Below are 25828 nucleotides of genomic sequence, written 5' to 3'. Positions count from 1 at the left end.
GAGGATTTTCACCCCCTTTCTTGAACCTTTACCAAAAACAGTGTCCTGGAGTCAGCCTCTGTTTCATTTGTGTACCATAAAGGAGCAGGAATCAGCTAAATGGAAAGAAGTGTTGGGGCACTGAAGTTCTCAAATGGCAAATGCTTTGGCCTTTTTGGAAGTTTCTGCTTCTGGCATGTTCCTAGAACATCAGCTTTCTCTGAAAGAGCTAATTCCATCACCACCTGGTCCCTGTCATCTCTGCTGGAGCTCCTTCTATGCTGGTGGCAACAGCCTAATCCTTGATGGTGGGTCTAGCAGCAGCTGTCCTGACCTCAAGCAGAAGTGAACTTCTCTTTGTGGGCTACACTTTCTTGGTAAGGACAAAGCAGAGATGTAAGTAAATTGAGTGCACACTTTCTGCTGTCCATTGTCATGCAGACTGCTGCTACTTGAGAACATTTCACAAACAGCAGTGTGGGATCTGGTGTGTTAGCAAGTGAACCTCCCCTTCTTCCAGAACAGTGTGAGACAAGACACTTCTCATTTGATTAGTCGTCATCATTTGTGTTTTAATTTTTCACATGTGGTAAATGGCATGTTAAAAATGTCACTCAACTCTGCTACAATTGGGAAGGCTCTGTCGTTTATAAATTGGTTGTTTTACTTACGGCATTGAGTGCTAACAAGGAATTTTCTTACCTGGATAGTGTGTTGCCAGATATACAAGCAAACATTGGAGCCTTTGTCAACAGCAAGATCACCAAGCTTTTAAGTACAGATGAGTTCTACAACAAAGGTTCTTTCAAACTATGGTTAGAACTGGGTGTCAATGAGATAGTAAACATTTTTGCAAGTCCAGTTCTCAGTTCCTCATTGCTGCTCTGTCCAGTATACCACCAGTACTGTGGGGATTGGTCTCTGTGGAAGGGCCAGTTTCTGACTGAGCTGGGAAGTTGGCTTCTATTTCATGCTTAAAGTGCTTATAATGCACTGTCTGCCCTAATTCAGTTCTGCCGCTAGCTCTGGTGTCTTGACTGTAAGCAGCCTGCTGTGAAATGGATTTCTCATTAATACTGTGCCCCCTCTTGTAGCTAGAGGCTGTTCTGCTACAGAAACATTCCCCTGTTCCTCTCTCTGTTGCTCTACAGATTTAACATGCCCGGTTCAGAACCAGGCTCCCTACTGCCTACAGCAGGGGCTGCAATTCTACAATCATTCATCCTTCTCCACTGCTGCTTTATGCACTGCTTAATCCTCAGCCTTCACAAGGCCAGAAAACTGAGGCCTATAGTGCTAAGAGACCTGAAAATTAAGTACTTCTAAGAGTTGTGCCAGAAGGGGAGGGATTTAACCTTAAATACACGACAACGCTACACATTTTGTTCTCAGACCAACCTGTACAGTAGCCTTCAGGCTGATGGCAAAGATGAAATATCTCCTTTTCCCAAAGGAACCCTCCACAAACACACATGGTGCATCCTTACTCTGTATATCACAAGCTTCTATTTGTGGGTTCATTTTGCCAAGGTCCATTAGGAATGAAACTGAGGGAAACAGGATCCTGTGGGTATAGAATTTTTAGCTGCCTCACCAAGTACTGGCCACTGCTGTAGCAGCAGAAAAAAGGTAACACCATATCACCTCTCTTAGTTCTTGAAAGCATAAAAAATCAGCCTGTGGGAATCTGACATGAAACAGGTTATGTTTAGAAAGCAATTTTTATTTACTCAAGTGTGTGTACAGCTTAATAGATTTGTCAAGTTACATGATGACAAAGATGCAACAGAAAAAAAAAAAAAATTTTTTGCAGTCATGCAATATGAAAAGTTTCTCAAGCCTTAGAAGAAGAACAGCAGGATTTTGTACACGCTTGTCCTTACTTCCTCTTTCTTGAATAAGAGGCATCAGCATCCTGGAGTGAAAGGACATTAAATCAGCAATCTTCTCCCCTTACTTAAGTCCTTTTCCAACAGTGTTATTTTGCTTGAAAGAGTCTGTGACAGCAGGCAGTTAGTGTAGAAAGAGGAAGTTTAATGCTGCACAGGCCACCCCCTATTTTTTTTTTATTATTATTTCTTGCTTTTGGAGTACTTTGATGTGAGGGTCTTGTACCAAGTTTGACAAAAATGCAGTAAGAAAAATACCATCTAGCAAGCAGCACTGCAAGCACAGAACACTGCACATCTGGCTTCAGGGATATAAATGTGAGCGAAGAGCCCCTGACAGACAGCAGCATTGCTTAATGGTTATGTGCCTGATAGAAGAACTAGAGACAACCAAGGCAGATGTGTTCAACAGCCTTCATTCCAAGCTGCATTAAATAATTTACACTTGTGCCCTCTAGCACAGCTGTGTGTTAATGCTGAGTTCTGAACTCAGCCTGTGTGATGAGGATCAGAGCCAGACCTTTGGCACTACACAATGTTGTGACTTCAGCGTGCTGTGATGTGACCACGCTGCAGTAATTCTAGACTACCAGGAATGCAGCGATGGGGTCTGGCCTGGCATCAGCTGCTAGGGAAGCAAGGTGGGAGAAAAGAAACTGATCCAAAATGCAATCCCAATGTTCCCATGGCTAAAGAGTCTGTCAGTAGAGTAAAAAAAGCAGCCAAGCAGAGGAATAAACTTACCACACCGCTCTTGAAGTTCTGTATCCTCCTCTTGCCCATCCTGTTCATCAGCCACCAGGCCCAGGTGGGTGCATACTGCCAGAGGTAGCAGACAGCCAGGTAGGGTTGGTCACTAATCCAGGCCTCCTTCAGGTCATTGGCTGTGCTCACCAGAGTGAGCCAGACACAACGGTCAGTTGGCATCTTGTGAGACTGATCACCACTGTTCTCTATGGACTGGAGGGCAGAGAGAGCAAGGAGGGATTAGAATTGGATCTCTGTGAACCACAGAGGGAGAGAAAGGGTCAGGCTCTGCGCAAGACATACTCCTTCCACAGCTTCTCCACAGTGCCCAAGTAGAGTAACCCAGGCAGGACAGCAGAGACAGACTGGGGAACCCCGTGCAACATGATTCTCTAGTGTTTGGTGTGGAAACTGCCTCCCTCTACCACATGTGTGCATAAAGCACGGCTTTTGTTTTACCATGAAGGATATTCATAGATTTATACATGGTTTGGGTTGGAAGGGGCCTTGAAGATCATCTATTTCCAACTCCCCTGGCATTGGCAGGGGCATGTTCCACTAGACCAGATTGCTCAAGGCCTCATCCAATCCAGCTTTGAACACATGCAGGGAGGGGGGCATCTACAACTTCTCTGGGCAAGCTGTTCCAACATCTCACCACCCTCACTGTAAAGAATTTCTCCCTAATATCCAGTCTAAATCTCCCCTCCTCAAGCTTCAATCTCATGCTATCACTGCACGCCCTTGTAAAAATTTCCTTCCTGGTTTTATTGAAGGCCCCCTTCAGGGACTGTAAGGCTGCTATGAGGTCTCCCTGGAGCCTTCTCTTCAGGCTGAACAGCTCCAACTCTTGCAGCCTGTTCCCACATCCTCCAATCATCTTCATGGCAGTTCATTCTACCAGAGCAGGTTACCCACTCTGCAGCTAAGGGTTCTGAAACATAGGAGCATTCCTCTCCCCAGCTGCCTACTGTTGTTACATGCTACAAATTGCTCAGTAACCAAGTTAGTAGATGAGGCCCCATTTGCCAGTAACTGATACATCCCTGTCAGCTCTCTTCTGTGGGTAGCCATCTCAAAAAAGAGAAGAGCAACAGGCTTCTTCAGTGGCAGGGATGTCCATCTTCAAAACTTGTCTACATGTATTGCTCAGTGAATGCAAGCCACAGCCCTCTGAGTTTACGTACGTTTCACTCCAGCAATAACAGACCACTATCAATCTGTTCTTCTGTTTTCCAAAGCAAAAACAATTCTAACCTGGATTAGGCCTTCCTCCCGGGTCCTTTGCCATGCTGAATTCTGAAATGTTAGCTTGGCAAACTCTCCATACTGCTCTTCCACAGAAGCATGAAGTTTTCCAAGCCAAAAATCCTATCACAACTCAATTCAACATGGGAGACTTCCCCCCTGCTTCCCTGCCCCTAGTCACTAAGTGGGTCCTCCTGAGCTTTAAATTGAAGGAATTTAGGATATACTACATTTTGATGTATCACAGCAGCAATTTTTGCCAGCTACTTTGTTAGCCAGCCTTTATTAAAAGCAATTGTGCAGTTGGAAGGTTTTGCTTTTTTTCCTTGAACAATCACTAACAAGGAAAGAATGCATGCTTCTCATCAGCTGACTCCAGTGGCTTTGCCAGCAGCAGCGTCAACAAAACAGGACATTGTGATTAGGGCAAACAAAAAGCTACCTGTGCAGAAAGGACAGCATTCTGCAGGCAGAACTGTGTCCAGAAAACCCTGGCCTTTCCCCCAGGGGTGGCTGGACAGTAAACCTAACCAGGCTTAGATTGTGTGTGTCAGAGAGGCATAACAACTCTCAAACTCTATTTTCGTTTGATACAGACTTGACACCACAAAGAATTGTAAGACCATACATAGTTTTACACCTTTTTGGCAAGAAAATGAGGCTAGTGTTTGCTAGGAGGAACAGAAGAAAACTACAGAAGGATCACTGGCCCCACAGCAAAACTTTAGATTAAAAGTTTAGATTTAAAAGAACTGTAGAATCATTTTGTGTGGAAGAGACTTTTAAGATCATCAAGTCCAACTGTTAACCCAACACTGCCAAGTCCACTATTAAACCATGTCCTTGAGTGCTTTTAAATACCTCCAGAGATGGTTACTCCACCACTTCCCTAGGCAGCCTGTTCCAGGGCTTGACAACCTTTTCAGTAAAATTTTTTTCCCAAAGTCCAACCTAAACCTTCCCTGGTACAGCTTGAGGCCATTCTCTAATCCTATCATTTCTTACCTGGTAAAACAGACAAACCCCCACCATGCTCCAACCTGTTTTCAGGTAGTTGTAGAGAGTGATAAATTCTCCCCTCAGCCTCCTTTTCTCCAGTTCCCTCAGCTGTTCTTTGTAAGACTTGTGCTCTAGACTGTTCACCACCTTTGTTGCCCTTCTCTGGACACACTCCACCACCTCAATGTTCTTCTTGTAGCAGGGGGCCCAAAACTGAACTCTGTATTTGAGGTGTGGCCTCACCAGGGCCAAGTACAGGGGTGAGATCACTGCCCTAGTCCTGTCTTAGATTTAAAAGGAACGATCACAACAGAACTGAGTCCTTACCTTTGCGAGGTTCTCCGTAAAGACGTTTTGTATGATCTTAGACTGCACAGGTCCTGGGCAGATGTTGATAATGCTTATCTCAGGGTAGTCAGTCAGCTCAGTCCGAAGAGAATTAAAAAAACCCTAGAAGAAAAGGCTAGAATGTGAAGATCTTCCTTTGCATGTTTCCACATGTACCAAGGTTTAACTGATTACATATTTTCACACCAATTCTATGCTGTAAAGACAACAGTATTATGCTAAAAGCAATTCTATTGCTTTGACTTTTCACACTCAATGGCTAACTGAAAATTTTATCTGCAATTACAGACACTGATCTATAAACCACTGATGAATCTCTCCCATACACAGTAACTTCTCTAAACAGTCAAGATTCTGCTGTCCCCAGCCTCATTGGTTTAGAGCTGGAAGCACCACCAATTCTAAGAGAACTGCAATTTCACATAAATTCTCTTTTGCAGGTGAATTGCTCTTTGTGGTGAGATTGAAGCTTTTAAATTGCTTCTACTAAATGACACTGGTATTGGTAAGAGGAGGAAAAGCTTTCACCAGACAAACAAAAGGTGCACCCTGATATCTTACAGAGTAATTCTGCACCACAAGATTCGCTGCAGAGTTTGACATTTGCGTAGATATAAATCTTATTTCAGCTCAGAAATATGCTAAGTATCTAAGTGAAATTATAATTACAGAAGCTGCAAGTATTTCTTTTATTTAATAGGACACAAAATTTTTGTATCTGTATCAATTTACATTTAAATAGCAACTACTCATGGGCAAGAAGGTGTTTCCTCCCAAAGTTGATAGTGTAGAGCTATGATTTAGGAAACACACCATGTGTTACCTATGACCTGGTTAGTAACAGTTCCCTGTATTTATTCTAATACACACTCTTGTGTCACAATAGTGAACACAAGCTGGTAAAATTCTCCAACTGTAATAAAACTTCCTAATTTGTGCTCCCATCTACCTAGGGAAGAGGGTTGGCTGACCCTGAGTTCTAAACTAAACTGCAGCAGGGCTAAAATCAGTCAGATCCGCTCCTCTGATTACTGGGACAATCCACTAAAGCCAGTGTCATGGGTTGAGCTGCACACCTACAACCAAGCACATCAGTTCTAATTTCCCAATTGCCAGACTCATTCCAGCTCAGATTGCCTATGGGCTTTGCAGTTGGTTCTATGAAAATGCTGGCCACGTACTGAAAGGTCTAAGCACCTGCAGGCCCTGTATCTAACATCAGACCTCCACAGCATGTTCTCAAAGCCTGAGGATTTATAACTTAGAAGATTGAGTTCTAACAAAAACACATACATGCCCAGAAGTCTGCTCATGGACACACCAGAAAGCATCTCAGACCTGCAAACCACCTCGTTGTTTTGGATTAAAAACCCTGGCCCTCCCCTAGATTACCTCCTGTCTTGAGAGGAGCCCCCTTCACTCCTGGTACACACCTTCAGGTGTGACACCAATACAGCTTTGCTTTATCTACAACACAAGGCTGATCTACAGCCCTGACGTGCACTTTCCACATCCTCTCCTTTCCCTGAGGGGTCCTGAGCCCACTCATTTCAGAAGTCACTTAACCCCCAAGTTGTGCAGTCCTGTTACAGCCGCTGTGCTGTCTGCCCAGCTGAGGGAAAAGTAACACATAAAAAGACTCCAAAAGGGAGAAGGCAACACATGTCATGAGCATGGCCAGGTGGGTGAGGAGAAGACATGGTACTGCTCCTTGTTCACCCCTGTATCCTGTTCACCACAGCAATGACAGGAAGACCAGGCTCTCCTAGAAAGAGCTGAACAGCAGCCTACACAGTGACCTTCCCTCCTCAAGGCAATCGTGACTTATTCCATCAACACCCAACTGCATGAACAGGGCTAAGCCACAGCTCTCCCAGCCCACGCTCCCTCAACACTCCCTGGCAATTTGGGATGGTGAGGAATAGAGCTGACTCCTGCTCTGCCTGAAGGAGACAAACTTGAGATGTACTTCCAGGAGTTGAGGAGATGGAAGGGTGTGTGCCTGGCAATGTTGTGATAGAAAGGAAGGCAGAAATATTGCTTGGTCACTTGAGACAAAGCATCTGCAGCTGCTCAAATGCTGGGAAGCTTGTGGGATCCAAGTTCTACCTAAAAATGGGCACCTGCCCGCAGTCCTTAATTGCCTCACAAAAGCACACAGCAGTTGCCAGCTCTGTCAGCAACTTAGGCACCTTCCTACAGAAGACACTTGTCTCTGGCACTTTCCACTCAGATTGCTCCTTCTCTCCAAGCATTACCAAGGAAGCCTTGCTGACCTGAGTAAGCTGCAAGATACCAAAAGCTGAGCACTGGTCTAGTGAGCTTATGTTATCTTTGGATATCCTGTCTACACAGAGCCAAGTACAGGACTGCTGAGGCTTTTTCAGTGTGTTGTTCAAGTAGCACTGTGCAAGTCAGACCTGTTTCACTGATGGATTGCACAGGCCACAACCAGAGATCACAGCAAGCTCCTGCTTCTGCTCTGTGCTCATTATGCTATCCCACTCCATTTCAAGGTGTTTGTGTGGGCCCTCCTTTCCCTGTGCTGCAGTTCCAAGATTTTATGCCATGGAAGATGTGTAGTCTTTGCTGTGAACACAGGAAGGCCAGGACACCTGCTCAGCTGAAATCCTGGCTGATGGGCACTCAGCAGAGCTTCCTGAAGATCAGAATATTCTGTTGTCTCTTGTGACTCTCATTTACAGAATGTAGAGGATCTCTAATTAATTTATCTTAGCTATCTAAAGGTAGGTGGTATGAAATCACTCCACTTCCTCCCAGAACAGAAGCTTAAAATTCCTAAGTAAGAAAAGGAAGATGCTCTCTTTTCCTTAAATTCAGGCAGAAGCAGACCCATATTTGAAGCAATAAAGGAACTCAAGTGCAAGAGGACGAATCTGAGTATTTCTACTAAGCCCAGCCTCAAGCCAGTTCTAACATACAGACATAAAGTACGTGGAATGGGAACTGCTTTAAGCAATCTCTGGGCCTTTCTGGCTTAGTGACCTAATCATAGAACATACTGAAGAAGGTAAGGCTGAACTGACTTCTGCTATGGCAGAAACATTTAGAAGTCTCCCAGATAACCAGACACTGAACAAAGAGAGCAGTGGTTGCTGCTCTGTGCAGTCCATGTGCTTACTAGACAAGTTCCAGATTAAACAGTATTTTGAAGGCCCCCCATATGCTACCATGAACTACAAGCAGAGGAAAGGCACATGATCTCCATGAGTACCATCAGACCAGGAAAGAAACTGCATCAGTGAGATGCAGACTTGTGGACCTGACTCACAAACTTACAGCACTTCAGGAAATGAAATAAAGGGTAACTTCATCAGTAGAAAGCTGCTATAAAGGATTCCAACTGACATTAATCAAAGCATGATTGTTTCAAGAACAGATTTTAATTCTTAGCAGAATTCCTTCTTTCCTCCCCCAACTGCCATTTAAAAGAATTTTTTAAAAGACAAAGAAAAAAAGAAAAACATCCCCACACTGAACCAAAGAAGGGACTTCTAAAAAAAAGGCATAATTGAGATTGCAGCATGAACTGTGTCAGCTGTGGTAGACCCCAGGGCACAAATATGAAAAAAATCAAACACCATAACAGACGAATTCATGTCAGACAGATTTAATAACTGGTGGCCAAAGTGCAATCTTCACTTCAAGAAGAGCTTAGAATACAGGTTGATACACGCTAGGCAAACACAACAGGAGAAGCATCTATTTATGCCTGATCTTAGTTTTCCTCTGCCCTCCCTCCCCTTGAGCTATTTCCTCTTGGACACCATCAGAGATGGGCTACTGGGCTATCTGAAGAGGAGTGCTATTCCTACAGACTTCCTTCATCTGACTTGTCCTGGAGAGATTCGTAGTTCAAAAAAGCTCTTCCAGTTTTGGAAGGTTTCATGCCCATACTGGAGCTGTAGCTCCAGACTTGTAAGAGACTCTCAGGCAGAGTCTCTTCAAAATCTATACCACAAAGAACATGTTTTAAACGCATGCAATTAGTATTTGCAGAATTACTGTGAAAGGAAGAAGAAAGGAGGCTTGGATGCTGGCTTGACTATTGAGCAGATAGAAGCTTTCAAAGATATAAGCAGTTCAGTCAGCTTATTTTTAATTATTGCAGAAATTTTAGTTAACTGTCTCTTTAAAGCTTCATCCATGTTCTTCATCTTAATGTGAGAGACAGAGTTCTGAGAATTTTTTTAGCAACATGTGAATTCCTTTTGCTCTGCAGCTAATTAGCCATGCTTAGTCCAACTACACCACACCCAAAGGATAATTCAACTGAAAGAATACTTAGTAAAGGAACATCAAGAGAATTCATGCTTCTGCTCATTGCATTCTTCTCATTTAGATCATCTAGACTTAACCCAAAAGATGACCTCTAATAGGCAGTTTCACTGCTGCCACCCAAACTAAGAGCAGCAGATCTCTCCCTACCAACAGAAAACTTTTTACTAGCAGAGGCCTATCACTGTCCTCTACATCTTCATTCCTTCAAGTGTTTAGTGGCTTTGCAGTGTCTGCCACTTGTTACATTTGTGGTGGTGTAAGTCAAATTGTCAAAAACATATTGACCCCATAGATAAGCAGAATTATTTACTCTGTTCTTGTGCTTAAATCCAGCAGGGAGTAGGAGGGTGCCAGTTTAAATCAGCACTGAGCACAGCTGCAGTTTATCTTAACTGTGATCAAAATGTACGCTAGCAGGAAGACAAACAGTGGTGCAAGACAAGTATGTCTATATACATTCACTAGTTAAACAGATGATTCCTCAATGATCCAGGCTTTCTTTTTTCCCCAGATACTTTACCAAGCTCTGCTTTTATACTTTCCTACACAAGCAAGACTACCTTCAAAAACTCTTTCCAAGCAATACAGAAAGTAAAGTGTCAGGCAAAAGGTAACTTTGTAAGACACTATGAGCTGCCAGTTCTTCACACCATGACAGGACTCAGAAGCATTGGGAAGTCTCATTCAGATGTTCCCAGCTAGGTCAGGAATTCTCATTTCTCCAAGAGGACTGTTTTACCGATCACTACTCTCGCTTTACTGTCCTAAAGATTTGCTGTGGTCTTAAAACTCTCTGCAGTGACTTTTCCTCCCTAACTGAATCAAGGCAAGAACATCAGGTCTTCCGTATGCAACAGAATAGTCCTCAGATTTAGCTATTCCTTCAGCTAATGGCAAGAGGCTAAAATCTTGTGTTTCACACTAGAATTGAACTACATAGTGGTTAGGACCAACTCAGATGGTGTTTGAATTTTATTCAGGAAAATAAATTACACTCTGGGAGCTGAGGTACTTCACAACACAGAGCAAATTAATTTTAAAGGACTTTCAGAACCTGAGAAAGCTACATATATTGTGTGTGATTTCTGGTGAGACTCGTGTTTTTAGCACAGAGTGAAGTCCTCTGCCACAGGACAAACTGATGCTAGTCTATTACACAAGGAGATTCATCTCAGAAACGTAACTTACCTGCAGAGCATGCTTGCTGGCACAGTACCCAGAGGCAAGAGGAGCTCCCATGATTCCCATCACACTGCTCACAGTAACGATCTTTCCTTTCCTCCTTTGGATCATGTGATTCAGGACATGTTTTGTTAAAGAGATGGTACCTAAGTAGTTGAGTTCCATTATGGCACTGAAGACGTCCAGGTTTGTATCCACAAACAGAGAGCGCTGGGAACGTCCACCATTGTTGATCAGAACATCAATCTTGGGAAAGATAAATAAACTCATGTAACACACACAGGCACTTCCTCAGGCAATTTTTAAGTGACTGCTCTCATCCCTCCAGTGATGTCTCTGCCATACATAAGCCAGCAGGAATGCAAATCTTTGATGACAAACAAGGTTAACTCCTCATACAGGAACACTGGCAGCTGCAAAGTTTTATTTCAAAGAACATTTATTAACCTTACTGCACTGTAACAAGCAACACTTCATGCTCAGATCCTGCAAAGTGACATCTAAAAATATGTTTTGTGTAAAAACAATTGGAGCAAAGAACAGAAAACCCAAATCTGCTACCAGTGATTTAGAGTAAGAGGAAATGGCCTCAAGATGTGCCAGGGGAAATTTGGATTAGGTATCAGGAGAAATTTCTTTACTGAAAGAGTGGTCAGGCTGGAACAAGCTGCCCAGGGAGGTGGTAGAGCCACCATTCCTGGAGGTGTTTAAAAAAATAAATAAATGTGTAGACATGGCACTTCAGGGCATGGTTTAACAGTCATGGTGGCATTACATCAATAGTTGGAGTCAATGATCTTAGAGGTCTTTTCCAGCCAGAACAATTCCGTGACTTCACTGCACAACCAAAATATAAATGAACTGATGAAAAACCTTGAAGCTCTGCAAGGTGTCTCATGTTAGTTACACCTGACTGCTGCTTCCTTAGCTTAGCTCCATACTTTGGACTGGCAATCTAGATAACTATGCACAAAACAAGGAAGAGCTGGTGTCCAGTCTGTCATACGTCTCTGAACCCAAGTTACATCCATTACAGAAACTACAGAGTAAGTGTTCTGACTTTCATACATTGTTTTTAGCTCTAAATATGAATCTGAGGATTGTCCCAGTTGATCCAGAAATCCAGAGCCATCAAGGAAGTGAATTTTTAGTTCTTGGTAAAGATCAGTGGTTATCTGTTCATTGCTGCAAACCCAGCAGCCGCAAAGCCTGCTGACACCCAGACACAAGCAACAGAAGGAATGAAAATTCAGGTACTTTTGGGCAGGTTTAATATTGAAACTTAAGAAAGGTGTAGGCATTGGTGAATTTGTCATGAGAGCAGTGCAATACAAACATAAATGCAGGGGTAGGACATAGAGAAGACAAAGGAGTTTAACCCCAGAAGCACACCTTACCTTGCCAAAATGCTTAAGAACAGCATTGGTTGCAGCTTCATGAGAGCTTCTATCAGTCAAGTCGAGACGCAGAACAAAGATATCTTTTTCACTCAAGTTGCTAATCTCTAAAAACAACCAGATGAATGGGAACCAGTAAGACTCCTGATAAAACAACCATGGGAAATGTAATCTGCTTCTAAACATTACATTACAACAAAAGAACACCAAAACTTGTAACATTAAGTTGAAAATAAAATGCTTGCTTTGTTTTCAGTTTGATCTCCATTTTCAGTCTGCTCCTATCAAGACTTTCTTTTCTCGTCATGATGTTTTTGCTTATGAAAAGCAAAACAGGCTTGTGTAGCACAATACAGACAATTCAATTCTCCAAGTTATTTTCCACAGCTAGGAGTAACAGGTGAAATTTTTCACAGAGGCATTCAGAAACTGAGCATATTGGCAGCCTTGACACTTTGCTTTTATGTTAACAGGACAAGCACGTTTCTTCCTGACAACAGGACAGTACAATTAAGACCCAAAACACCACATGATACATGAGGAGCTGTGAGGCAAAGTCTAGACAAACAAGATTATTGGAGGAGGTAGAAGGAGAAGGTTGTTGCTTAACTGACAGCTTTTAACATATCCACCTCCTGAAATAAAAAGTCAGCTGTCATCAAGTTCAAGCCTTCAGAGCAACTGACCTTTGCCATAGAAAGTATTTCCTGAACAGTGATTTGTTATCCTGGGGTTTTGAGGGAGATGACTCACAAAAATAAAATCTTTCATGTTTATCTTTTCAGGGTTTTAGCTATATAATGATTTTTTCACTTTATTTATATTAATTTTGTTTTTAAATTGATTCCTAGCCATAACTAAGTGTCCCTGCTCCCCTTTAACCAACTGCACTCTTCAGAGAGCCTAAGGCTCTGAGATCTTTATTACTACTTGCATATACAGATAGAGTTGAACTTTGTCTTTACAGTGATATACAAGTAAGGAGGCTACTTAACTCCATAAGCTGTCTCTGTTCAAAGGTCACTAGTGTTCAGGTTACTGGTTAAAATGAACCCATCTATCTGGTTTAAAGCTACAAGTATTTCCAGTCCCTCCATGTGCATATTTCCCTCTCTTTCTTCCAGAAAAACATCAGTGAAATCTATGAAGTTTAAACTGTCCTATCACAGACACACCTCTACCTCATGCTGCCTCAAGCAGATTTGCAGAGTTGAAACCTACTGAGATATGGAGCGTTTCTGCCATGGATTAACAAGACCACACAGTCAACCCAGCCAAGAAAGCTACACATGAGGGAAAGAAAAAGGCAGAGGAAGTGGCACAGACTGCTAATAAGGAAGGAAGAAAGTGGTCTTTTATATGTAAAGAAGCTTTGACTTCAGGAAATATCAAACCAGAGGCCTAGTTCTTGTTTTAGATCAACCAGATGTACCATCCAATTTCCACCCTCAAAAGCACTCAGACCATACACCTCTGTCCTTACTTCTTTTCTAAAGAGAGGGATCCTTGCTCTTGTCACCCCTCAGACAGCTTTTGCAAAACATCAAACATTCTTGCTACTCTTTTTCTGAACTTCTTCCACTCACCTCATTGATTTCCTGGCAGATGACCAGAACTGGACATGGAGTTGAAGGCAGGTACACAATCCTATGTTCCACTTCATATACTGTCAGAATTATGTTCTCTGTTTCTTTCACTGATAGGAAACTCCTAATACTCCACACCTCCTTTTTTGCCTGATACCAAAATGATGGTTTTAAGGCAAAAAAAAAATCCTCTCAGTAACAGGATTTAATTTTGTGAGGATCTTATCAATGCTTATCAGTATCTAAAGGGTGGGTGTCAAGAAGATGGGGCCAGTCTCTTTTCAGTACTGCCCATAAGACAAAGGGCAATAGGCACAAACTAGAACATAGGAAGTTCCACCTAAAAATAAGGAAAAACTTTACAGTGAGGGTGACACAGCACTGGAACAGGATGCCCAGAGAGGCTGGAGTCTCATTCTCTGGAGACTTTAAAAACCCACCTGGATGTGACCTTGTGCAACCTGCTCTGGGTGACCTTGCTTTAGCAAGGGGGGATTGGACTAGATGATCTCCAGAGGACCTTTCCAATCCCCATCACTCAGTGATTCTATGAATTAAAATAACAGAGAAAAACACTCAGGAGCAAGTGGGAGACCTTAACTCCGAGCATGTGTAACTTAACATCCTTCAGTGAAGGGTCTCCAGCTGCAAAGTGAACTGCACAGGGCTGCCAACCTGTGGCACATCTACAACTGAGCACTCAAAGCTCAGTCTACCCAGAACAAAGGCCACTTCCACCCAGCTATGGAACTGTGAAACAGTATCTTCTGGAGGGCTTTTGAAGTCTCCTTACATAAGAGACTTTACAATCTATGGCTTCTCATTAGGATCAAATGACCCAAGCAGTAGTCTTCTAACGGACATTTTCTTTTCAAGCAATTGTGGGCTGCTTCTTCCCTGTTGGTGGTTCATTAGGTTCAAGTTACTTTTTAACTAAAAACACAGTTAGAATTACCCAAGGCCGACTTGTTTTTTTGAAAGACAGCTGCCTAAGTAATGCTGACTTAGAATAATATTTTGTTGTTACATCAAAGGCTCATCTCCTTTCCCCAGAGGATTTCATCCCCAGAGGATTCAGGATTTCAGATCAACTCTTTCCAATACATGTTAATCCGAAACAGCAGTTTCTCTAAACACAATAAAGACTCAGCCCTTCAGCACTTCCCTTCTCTATCTCCATCTAGTATGATGTTGTTTAACAGAACATGAGCTTTAAGCAGAGGCTGAACAACATGACTTCCCGAGCTCCATTCCAACCTCAATTACTGTGGAAGTCTGTAATTTATAGATTGTTTGGCCTATCTATATTTAAATCATATTTGAGCCTTGTCAAAGCAAGAAATATACTCTCCATCTCCTTTTTATTTTTTCCTTTCCAAGGCTTTTGAAAGAAAATAGCCTCAAAATTACTGGTGAAATTCAGCTCATGTTGCAGAATGCAGCTGGGGAAAATATAGAAGCCACTTGCAGGAACCATGTAAGTTATACAAGTTGTTTTCTCTGACAACGAAACATTTTGCTGGCATATGCATGACTCAACAGGCATTACCGTAGCTTTTATGATACCTTCCTTCTCGCTCCCTCTTTTTTAGCTTTTAAGCAGTGTAAAATGCATAAACAATTAAGGTAGGGTGGTGTCTCTGAGTTCTGAACAAGAGAAATGCACTTGCTTCTGACATTACCATGAAAACTATCCAGTTAAGTTGCCAGTGTATAGAGCATTTACAGCTGGCACACTAAAATCTATCAGCTCAAATTATGCCATGTAATTCAGCCAAATTCACACTCATGTCATGTTACACGTTGCAGCTTAATCCCAATCCACCCCACACTACTCAAACCTCTTGAACCCAGTTGTGAAAAGCAGACATGCAAGTGGCAGCAGGTCAAGACACCCAGGAAGTATGGGGACCCAAACCCTGAAGCATGCAGGGATGCAAATAGGAAGATCAACACTCAGGTGGAGTTGAAACTTGTGAGGAATTTGAAAGGCAACAAAAGCTTCAGCACCAACAAAAGGCAGACCAAAGACACAGTGAGCTCACTGACCAACAGAGACAGTGAAAAAGTGATAAAGCACACAGGAAAACAAGAGGTACTCATTGCCTTAGTCTTCACTGGCAAGATCTCCTCTCAGGTGTCCCACACTCCTGAGGCTGGACTCCAGGGGAAAAGAAATACTACCAACATCACAGGAAGACAAAGTTAGGGAAAAACTGTAAAGGTAAGAAGGCCAATATATACATCCAAGGCTTAAAAGAGCTGACCTCACTCCTCTGTGGAAGGTACCTAGTAAGTGGAGTATAGCTCCACAGCGATTAAACCAACAGGCACACAGTCTAACCTCAGTCTTTGGGAAAATTATGTTGCAATTCCCCCTGAAAGCCATTTTCAAGTACATGAAGGACAGTGAAAAGCCAGCACAGATTTAACACAGGCATTCACTGTCTGACCAACTTCATGGCTTTTTGTGACGACTGGCTCTGTGGACAAGGGGAGAGCAGTGGATGATATTTACCTTGACGCGTAGCTCTCTATGTTGTTTTCCATAGCATCCTTGAGGCTATATTGGGGAAATACAAGAGGTCTAGATGACTGGATTACAATGCAAGTGAAAAATAGGCTGGACCACAGGGCTTGAAGAATAGCAAACAACCATTCACAGTCTAACTGGTGGCCAGTTGTAAGTGGTAACCCTTCATTGATGACTCAAATGATGTAACAAAACACAAGTTTTGAGCACGTTTCTAGTTAAGATGGTTTAGTGGAGCAGCTGCTATGCTGGAGGGAAGGAACAACTGCCATTTAGAGGCATCTTACCAAGCTCTAAGTACAGTCAGAGAAACCTCACCAAGCTCAAAGTCAAATGCAGAATTTCACACCTGTGACAGAACAATGTCATGCAGTACTGCCAGTCAATGTCCAAATTGCTACAAACCAGCTCTCCAAACAAGATCTGAGGTCCCAATTGAAGGACAGCAGCAAGCTGAACATAACTCAGCAATAAGCTCTAGCAATTACCATTGCTAGTGGGCTACACTAGCAAAAGCATACAGAGAGAAGTCCCTTTTAAGTGCCTGCAGTTTAATACTGCATCTAGAGTAGTGTGCAATTTTTGACCACCTTAGTTCAAGGCAAATACTGATAAACTGGAGACAGTGCAGCACAGGGCCGCCGAGAGCGTTAGTGGGTCTAGCTCACATGATAATCAAGCAAAAGGGTGGAAAGCTGGGTTTATATAGCTGCAAGAAAAGGAGGGGAAGGGGGCTTAATTACTCTCACTATTTACTGGTTCACTATACAGCTTTTGGAGTAGCTGTGTTGCTAAAGAGTTTCCAGTATTCCTAACTCATTTGACGTATATTTCAGTAAAGTATGATTTGCAAAACACATGGCTATGCAAGACTTTAAAGCCAGTATATACTACAGCTAAGACATTCAGAGGGTTACTTCAAGCTGGCAGAGACAGAAATTCTTATATACATCTTGGTTCTCTTGGTTCACATCGATGGCAGTCATCTTGACTATTCCTTAGCACATTTGGAAATGGATGTGCAAGGTTACAGCTCCTGTTGGTCTATCCAGTGTTACCAGTTTTGCAATGACAGCAAAGGGCCGCTGACACAAATGCAGTTGCATGCTTTTGCTGAAAACTAAACATTGCATCATACGTCAGTGGAATTTTACCATGGCCACCAATGAACCACACTGTCATCTCAGGTCCTTTGCTTCCTTTTGAAGGTACCTATGTGGCTGCTTTTATGAAGCATAAGAAAATAGAAATAAGGAGTTGTGCATTTTTTTTAAGCTCCTTGATAGATTTTCTTAGTAGCCCACTGCAACTTTTAGGTTTCTAGAAATGTTTAGGTGCTAACCCAAGACAAACGTTTCATTTTTCACCAGCATTCATTCCAAGTAAACTGTGGACATTCTTTCAATATTACCAGGAAAGTGAGTATCACAATATACTGAGTATAAAATATGGTATACTGACCTATCCAGGATATAAAGTCCAAAAAAGACAATGTTAAACACATTCAAAACTTCTGTTTATCAACATGGACTAACTGTCTATCCCACTTGCTGTGGGATCCAGAAAACAGAAGGAATGAAGCCAGACTCCTGACTCAGCAGGCATGTGAAAGGTAACTGGAACAGAAACATTCCACTTAATATTTGATCCTCCTGATCTACAGGAGATCCTTCTTCTTGTGCTTGCTCTGAACAACTTTTTATGAACATTTCTATTCATTCCTTTTCAAAACGGAAAGTCAGTTGTCTGCCTGTAAGATGTACAAGCGTGAAAGAAGAGTAGCATGGAGCTACATGGTTTGGTTCTTAATAGGATGATACCCCTCATATTTGTTCCTTCATTCCCCACAGTATTTATGCCTTTTCTTAATCTAGTATCTTACAAGAGCACTTGAAATTGCTAATCAGGTTTTTAGGTAACACTAGCTTATGAAGCAACTCATAATGCAAGTCTAGACAAAGACTTCTCACTCATGAAAATTCCAGATTCAAACAAACAGTGGTGTTATGTATGAACCTTACTTTCATCATTAAATTTATTCCTGTGATATGCAGGTTAGTACTTCTGTGACAACTCCATCAGAGCAGGAGCAGAAGTGCTTGCATGAAGTAGCAAGCTGTACTTACGAAGGCATTTCTTCTTCACTCTTTCCAGCTCATCTTCTCTTCTTGCTGAGATGGCAAGTAAGGCTCCTATCTTGGATAGCTGATAAGCCAATTCTTCTCCAATTCCACTTGAAGCTCCTGTCACCCAGACAACTTTGCCACGCAGTTCAGTTTCTATCAAAAAAGTTGAGACAGTAGTTCACACATTGCCAGTGCTAGGGTAAGCATTTAACTCAGCGCTGAGGTCTCATCTGATACCATTTAAGAAACATGCTCAATTTTTTTTGGCTATTACAAAATCCTGACTTCTTTATTTTTTTGGTCACTTGCAGTTGTGAAATCATTCGTAGCTCTTCATTTGCCACTTGAACTTTGTTCCAAATCTAATCTGAATAAACATTGATTATCTACCTGATGAAAGAAATCTGATTGCATTTCTGCAAGCCGTTCACACAGAGCCTCATCAAAAAGAGCTTCAGACAAAAGGGGAGAATTCTTGGAAACAACAGGAAACAGTTACAGTATTGCAAATCCAAACAAAAGCCTACGCAAACCTTTCCCAATACTGTTCTACTTCAAGAGTGTTCCAAAGTAACTGTCAACACGGAGAAGTTTAACAAAGTTCAACAAGGGCAAATGTAGAGTCTTGCACCTGGGAAAGAACAACCCCGTGTATCAGTATAGGTCAGGAACTGACCTGTTGGAGAACAGTAAAGGGGAAAAGGACCTGGGGGTCCTAGTGGATGAAAGGCTGACCATGAGCCAGCAAAGTGTTCTTGCAGCCAAGAAGGCCAAAGCCATTCTGGGGTGTATTAGAAGGGGTGTGGTTAGCAGGTCAAGAGAGGTTCTCACCCCCTCTACTCTGCCCGGGTGAGGCTCCATCTGGAATATTGTGTCCAGTTTTGGGCTCCTCAGTCCAAGGGCAGGGAACTGCTTGAAAGAGTCCAGTGTAGAGCCACAAAAATGATTAAGGGAGTGGAACATTTTCCTTATGAGAAGAGACTGAAGGAGCTTGGGCTCTTTAGCTTGGAGAAGAAGAGACTAAGGGGTGACCTCATTAATGTTTATAAACATGTAAAGAGTGAGTGCCGAGAGGATGGAGTCAGGCTCTGCTCAGTGATGCCCAATGACAGAATAAGGGGCAATGGGTGCAAGTTGAGGCATAGGAATTTCCATGGAAACACAAGGAAAAATTTTTTTCACTGTGAGTATGACAGAACACTGGAACAGGCTGCCCAGGGGGTTGTGGAGTCTCCCTCCATGGAGATATTCAAGACCTGCCTGGATGCATTCCTGTGTGATCAGGTATAGGTGATCCTGCTCTGGCAGTGGGGGTTGGACTGGATGATCTTTCAAAGTCCTTTCCAGCCTTTAACATTCTGTGACAGAAGAAAATTCTCTGAAGAAAGACAGCTAATCATAACAAAGCAAATAGGTGTTCATCCCCTCTTGTATCTGCTGCATGTTAATTCCTGCATTGGCTGGAGTACAGCACACAGAGTTCCTAAAGTGCAAGCTCATGTATAAATTTCCTGTGTATTCATAATTCCTGCCCAGGCATGTTTTTTAACCTGTAGTAAAAATAATAGTATCTTAGCCCTTTTACTCCTCTGCTTACATGCCTGTTACCCATTATTTGCAATCATCCCTGCTTCATAATACACCTGGATACTGGGAAAAGCCTGAGCTTTCCAGATACATATCCAAAATCATCAAATACAACAGATGGATGAAAACCACCCATTTAATTCTAGAATATGATTTAAGACTGCATGATCACTAATATCAGAGCACTTTCCAGAACATAACATTGCCTAACACCTGCATGTGTTCTTAAAAGATCAGGTTTTTTGTGAAAATCTGGCCCACATAGCCAGAGCACTGACAGGAACTACTCCTTCTGTTTCTTAGGTTTGTACAGAAGAGTATTCCATCAGTGTCTAGCCAACCAAGAAACATTCCATGGTGTAATTCAAATGGCAAAGCCAAATATAGTTCTTGAGACTTAAAGGTAGTTCTATTCTGTAAAAGGCCAGAATAGGATTTTCCAGATCACTGAAACTAATCCATTTGTTTAATGTAATAAAAGTACTTCACTGCAGAAAGTAGCTGGGACTGCATATGCTTCCTGGTTTACTTCCTGGTTTTCCCTATACCACATAGTTTTAAATTTCTACTTTCAGAGTCTTAGTGACATAAATCCCATAAATCCACCCTTGTGGCAAGAGCAGAGAGCACTCAAGACTATCAGAGCTCAGCCTGAGTCTGTGGGACTGGTAGTTAAGTATTATTTGCTCTTTTTTTTTTAAGCTGACTGTATTTTTGCCAAAGCAAAACCCCTCCTAAAAGCATGCTTTGGTAGTTTTGGGGGAGGTTGCTTGCTTTTAAAAAACATTAACAACAGCAACAACAGTCGCTTTCCAAAGCAAAGATGTATTCTAGGGTTATGAACTTGAGAGATGCTGAAGTTGTAGGAATAACCATTGTATTAACCATTACATCAAATGGCTGCTGTCTGTAAAGCTTATTTACACTCTTTTTCTACATTTTTTTCCAAAACATTACCAATTCAGTGAATTAACCACAAGAAAAGTCAAGAGTTTATCTCTCCTGTTACATTTTGTTTTAGCAGAAAACCTGTGTAGACAGACACTACACGAACAGAACACAGACATGCTTTCAACCCTGCTTACCACACTCATCTCCTCTTGCTACTGAAAACAAATCCACTTCCTCCTACCACTCAGTTTCCCTGTTCCCAACCTGTCTTGGGCAGCTTCACTGCAGTTATTCAGGATCTTGTTCTGTGAACAGAATAATTAGCTGAGATAAGGAGAGTTATACGCGAATTCCCCCATGCCAACAGTTACCAAGCAGTGAGCTACTGGAAAACCTAGCTCAAATGCCATTGTAGAGTAAGTATCAGATCACCAGCTTGCTCCAAAATAAATGTCCTGTTGTCACAGGAAATAAATTTAAAATTAACTATGACAAATCAAAAAATGAAAGCAGATTATACTTATTACTAACCATTAACTACTGTGTTACAAGGCACAACAAATGAGCAGTTGAACAGAGCAGTACCACGAGTAATCCAAGTGCTTTTGTAGCTCTATTTAGGATTTTTGACCCAACATTTTACAGCTCCCGAAGCACAAAGTTGCCATGCCATTTAATTTGTGAGAAAAATTTGAAGTGGGGAGGTTTAGAACAGAACATCCTCTCCACAGCCCTGAAGAATCATACCATTATTGCCAGCTTTAAAAGTAGGCTTTCACATACATAGGCTGTCACATGCAAAAGCTTGCTAATATTACTCTGCCTGTGAAGAAAACGCTGTTGAGGGTGACTGCTGCTCAGCTCATTAAACACAACACATGAGGAAGTCACCCAGCACCCTTGTCCCCCGACCACACATGTTTAGAAGATGGGATGCAATCCAGCATCTGCCAGTGACTAAATCCAGAAGCGAATTCTCCCTACACAACTGAATCATTGAAATGGAACCAATCTTACCTATATTAAGGCCTTTCTTAATAATTATAGTGTACAGCACAAAAGAAACACGACATCAGTCTGGTTTCTGGTAAGCATTTTTATGTCCAAAAACTTTGACAGCCACAACAGTGTGGTAGACATGATAACACAATATAATGACTGCAAAAGTGACAACTCCCATAACAGCTTTAAATGATTTTTTTTTTCCCATGGGATCCACACATTACATATCTAAGCATGTTATATTATGTGCACAATATGGGGAGGAGGAAAAGGGAGGGGAAACATCTTTTCTAATGTTTGCCTCTCCTGCTTTCCCACCCGAATAATGAGGATCGGCACTGGGACACCACCGTTGCATATGAATACGGCTGGACTATCAGCAAAATGCCACTTAAATGCTACCATTTCAGCTACCTATCTTAGTTAATTACATGCACTAAGGCTGGGAAACAGAAGTGGGGGAAAAGTAGTTTATGTTGCATCACCAACCCTGAACGTGTTTAAAGGTCGTCTGGATGTGGTACTTGGTGATGCAGTTTAGGGGTGAACCTTGTAGAGCAGGGTTATCGATTGGACTTGGTGATCCTGAGGGTCTTTTCCAACCTGAAAGATTCTGTGATTCTGCAATTCTGCCCGATTCTTTTCACGTTGTAACAACTACATCAGAAAATTACTACATTGCTCTTTATACAGGAACTTTTAGAGATGAGCTAAAAGGTTTCCAGTAAGACTGAAGGCTACATTCAAATAACACTATCTTGACCTGATAGCTCCTATATTTTGATGGGCATTGCACACAGAACCCTCAGGACAAGCTTCAATTCTGTTTGAATTAGTCAAGATTTACCTTGTTTCTCTGCCCTGAGTCTTTCCATGATCTTTGCAAAGTCCACCCACAAAGCTGTTTTGTTTTTTTTTTCTTACAGTAAGGGAGCTACCTGATGGGAGTTACAATAAAATTTTGGGCTGCATATCCAAAGAATTACAGAAGACTGCTCATATAGACTTAAAATTTTCTGTTTCTTGGAGATTTATTACTTGTGCATCTCTTCTGTTTGTTTCTCCACTACATGAACAGGCACTTCAGCAGTAAGCTTATCCTGAAAGCAGAAGACAGAGGTGTCCTACTCTTCTCTCAAGCCTTCCTAATGCAAACCTTCACCTGCACTACCACCCCCTACCAAAACATGGTCTCACACCCCAACTGCCCTGGGCAGCCTGATCTAGTTGAGGACGTCCCTGCTGACTGGGGGGAGGTCAGACTAGATGACCTTTGGAGGTCCCTTCCCACCTGAAGCATTCTATGATTCTATGAAACTCTCACTCCATGTTCTTCCCAGTCACACCTTCACAATTCACCCTCACTCAATGCAGTTCTATCTCCCTATCTCAACCCAACATCCATTTTCATTTTCCACATGTGACAGGCCTATAGTGTCCCTTGTCACATCTTTCAGGTCAGCCTCTTTCCCTGACCAGTCAGACACAAACATGAGCTCTCTGCTTTTATCTCAACCACCCACACTAAGCACAGCTGCCAGCAGCTCTGTATGACCATTGCTGGCTAAGCTAAGGGAGCAATTTGTGGCTCTTCTGATCAAGCCTCTATTAAGCAACAAAACCCTATGTTTTTTTAAAGATCTTTGTCAAGTAGGAGAAGGAATTGCAGGCAAATTACAAAGATCAACATGAGCAAGAGTTGAAAATCTGATCGCATTTTACTGAAGTTTTGTACCCACAGGTGTCACAAGCAGTATCTTACAGAACGGGTAGAGAACCACAAGCAGCAGTCATGTGGTGCTGTTCCCTTGTGTCTTTCAGGGGACAACTCTCATTAATAGGAAGCCCATTTAATTTAAACATTAACATCCATCTCTACTTCGTTGCAAACATCTCCAGCACTACTGTGAAACTGAGATCTGCTTGAACGTGTCAGAACGAAGTGCAAAAGTTGCGACCCTTCCTCTAACGCTGTCCCAGAACCCCACGCTCCACCCGCGGACTCAGTTACTCCACATACCGATGACAGACCCGGCCATCTGCCCAGAAACAGTGCAAAGTAACCATTTGGGGGCCAAACGAGCCAGCCCTCGCCACAGATCTGCTGGAGCTGACCGCTGCTGTGAAACTGCTTTCAGAGAGCTCCTTTACTGACATGAGTCCTTTACTACCACAAGCCTTGCTGGACAAGGGCAGGAAAATTAAGCCGTTAAGATTTTGTCTAAGGACAAGCCCATGAGGCAGCTGCCGGGAGGTTGGTTCCACCAAGCTGAGGTGTTAGCTCGTCCCTGGCGTCTCCTCTTCTCCCCACAAGCCACCAGCCCATTTCCCCTTGTGGCGCACCCCCGGCCACACCACTTCCCACTCAGAGCCCCCGGCCACCACGTCCCTCTCTGCCGGCGGGTCGGCGCCTGCTGGCGGGCGACTTTACCTGGCTTCTTCCCCCGCCACTCGGCCCACAGCACCGTGAGATCGCCATCGGCCCGCAGCCAGCGGAACAGCTGCACCAGCAGGCCCAAGAGAGCTCCACCCGCCAGCGCCAGGCACAGCGCGCAGCCCCACGCCATAGCCGCTCACTCGCTCCCGCCCTCGCCCCGCCGCTTGCTTTTATTCGGGGCCCCGGCGCGCGGGGGGCCGCCCTCACTTTGCTGGAAGCCAAGCGCCTGCCCTACGGCAGGCCGGCGCCGGCCTCCTCCCCGCCTCCCACCACCCCTTTCGCCACCGCTCCGCAGGCAGCTCCGTTCTGTTCCGCACCGCACTCCAACCCGCCTATCCGTTGGCTGCGCTGCGCTGCCCGGGGCTTGAGGGCGCCCCGGGAGCGCTGCGGTGATGGGGCTGGCGCAGTCAAGGGTGCGGCGATAAGCGTTGGGTTTGTAGGGAAAAGGGCATGCATGCCATGGGCGTGAAGGTCTGCTTCTGGGAGTGGGGCCCTCATATTTTCCCTCCTCGATGGGGAGAGAAAGCTACCCGGCCTTTTGCGCTGGCTGCTGCACGCCCTCGGGCACTTCAAGGGTGGGTTTGGTTCTGGTGTTCAGAGATGAAAACCCAGTGCCCATCTTCCTGAGGTGAGCCTCACGGAGAACCAGCGATGCCCGTTCTCCCCTCCCCTGCAGCATATGTCCAGCAGCCCCCAGCTCAGCTGCAGTCACCCCGGCCTTTGTCACAGGCCAGATGCATCCCTTGTGCAGGAGGCAGCAGCTTATTTCTCAGTGTGGAGATCATCCCTACCTGGGTTTCCCCAGTGATGCTATCCTTGGCCATGCCTCCAGCTGCCAAGGCAAATCCAGTTCTTGCATACACTCTTTCTGGCCAGTGTTTCAGACCTTGGGTTTAAACTCTCAACATCTGTTGTGTTGTATACTCACAAGGGCTAAAAACACAGGGACTCTGGCATTTCTGGCCATCCCATTACTCTCATCTACAGCTCTGCACCATAGATTTGCTAGTGCTTATGTGCAGAGGCAAAAAAAAAAAATGTTTGTAACTGTCTTTATGTTACAAATCTTTCACAGCAGGTGGTACAGATTTAAAAGGGGAGCCCGTCTAAATTCCTGCATCCTTGCCACTCAACATAAGTGTATGCAGAGCTCCTGCAGGACAAGCCACACAATTGTTCAGCCTGTTCCCAAAATCTCACAGGCTAAGGCCCCTCATCTATCAGTAGACTTAGCAAGGGATGGCCACGTTTACCCTGCACAGCTGCCTGCTCTGTCCCAGCTCCACAAGGATGTCTGAAGGATTCATGAATCAACTCCTGAATTGCCACAAAAATTATCATTACAGCTTTCTGAGGGTTCTACCTTTAAAATTTCAGGTTCTGACTGATTTTTCAGCAAAGCAGTCAAGACCTCATCCATACAAAGGAAAGGTGACCGAACAATACAAATACACCACCACCAACATAGTTTCTGTCAATAGCACCAATGCTTAACTGGGTCTAAACCTTTTGTTAATTAAATGGGATTTGTGTTTCAAAATAGACATAGGCCATTGGAAGTTATGAAGGAAGACC

The 25828-nt window shown here is 43.3% G+C and overlaps 1 protein-coding gene across 1 annotated transcript; it reads right to left on the bottom strand.

The window, feature by feature from the left end:
• Positions 1 to 1794: 1794 nt before the first annotated feature.
• On the bottom strand, positions 1795 to 24383 carry DHRS7 (dehydrogenase/reductase 7). The gene is made up of 7 exons (XM_054400471.1): positions 24248 to 24383; positions 18337 to 18489; positions 12092 to 12198; positions 10701 to 10940; positions 5190 to 5312; positions 2613 to 2828; positions 1795 to 1894 (listed from the first exon to the last, which is right to left on the bottom strand). The coding sequence occupies exons 1-7, from the start codon at positions 24381 to 24383 to the stop codon at positions 1859 to 1861; spliced, it is 1011 nt and encodes a 336-aa protein (XP_054256446.1). The 3' UTR covers positions 1795 to 1858.
• Positions 24384 to 25828: the final 1445 nt, after the last annotated feature.

Source organism: Indicator indicator, chromosome 4 (assembly GCF_027791375.1).
Source record: "Indicator indicator isolate 239-I01 chromosome 4, UM_Iind_1.1, whole genome shotgun sequence".
Taxonomy (NCBI): Eukaryota; Metazoa; Chordata; class Aves; order Piciformes; family Indicatoridae; genus Indicator; species Indicator indicator.
The sequence above is the reverse complement of the archived record's forward strand: the minus strand, read 5'-3'. Positions and strand labels throughout refer to the sequence as shown.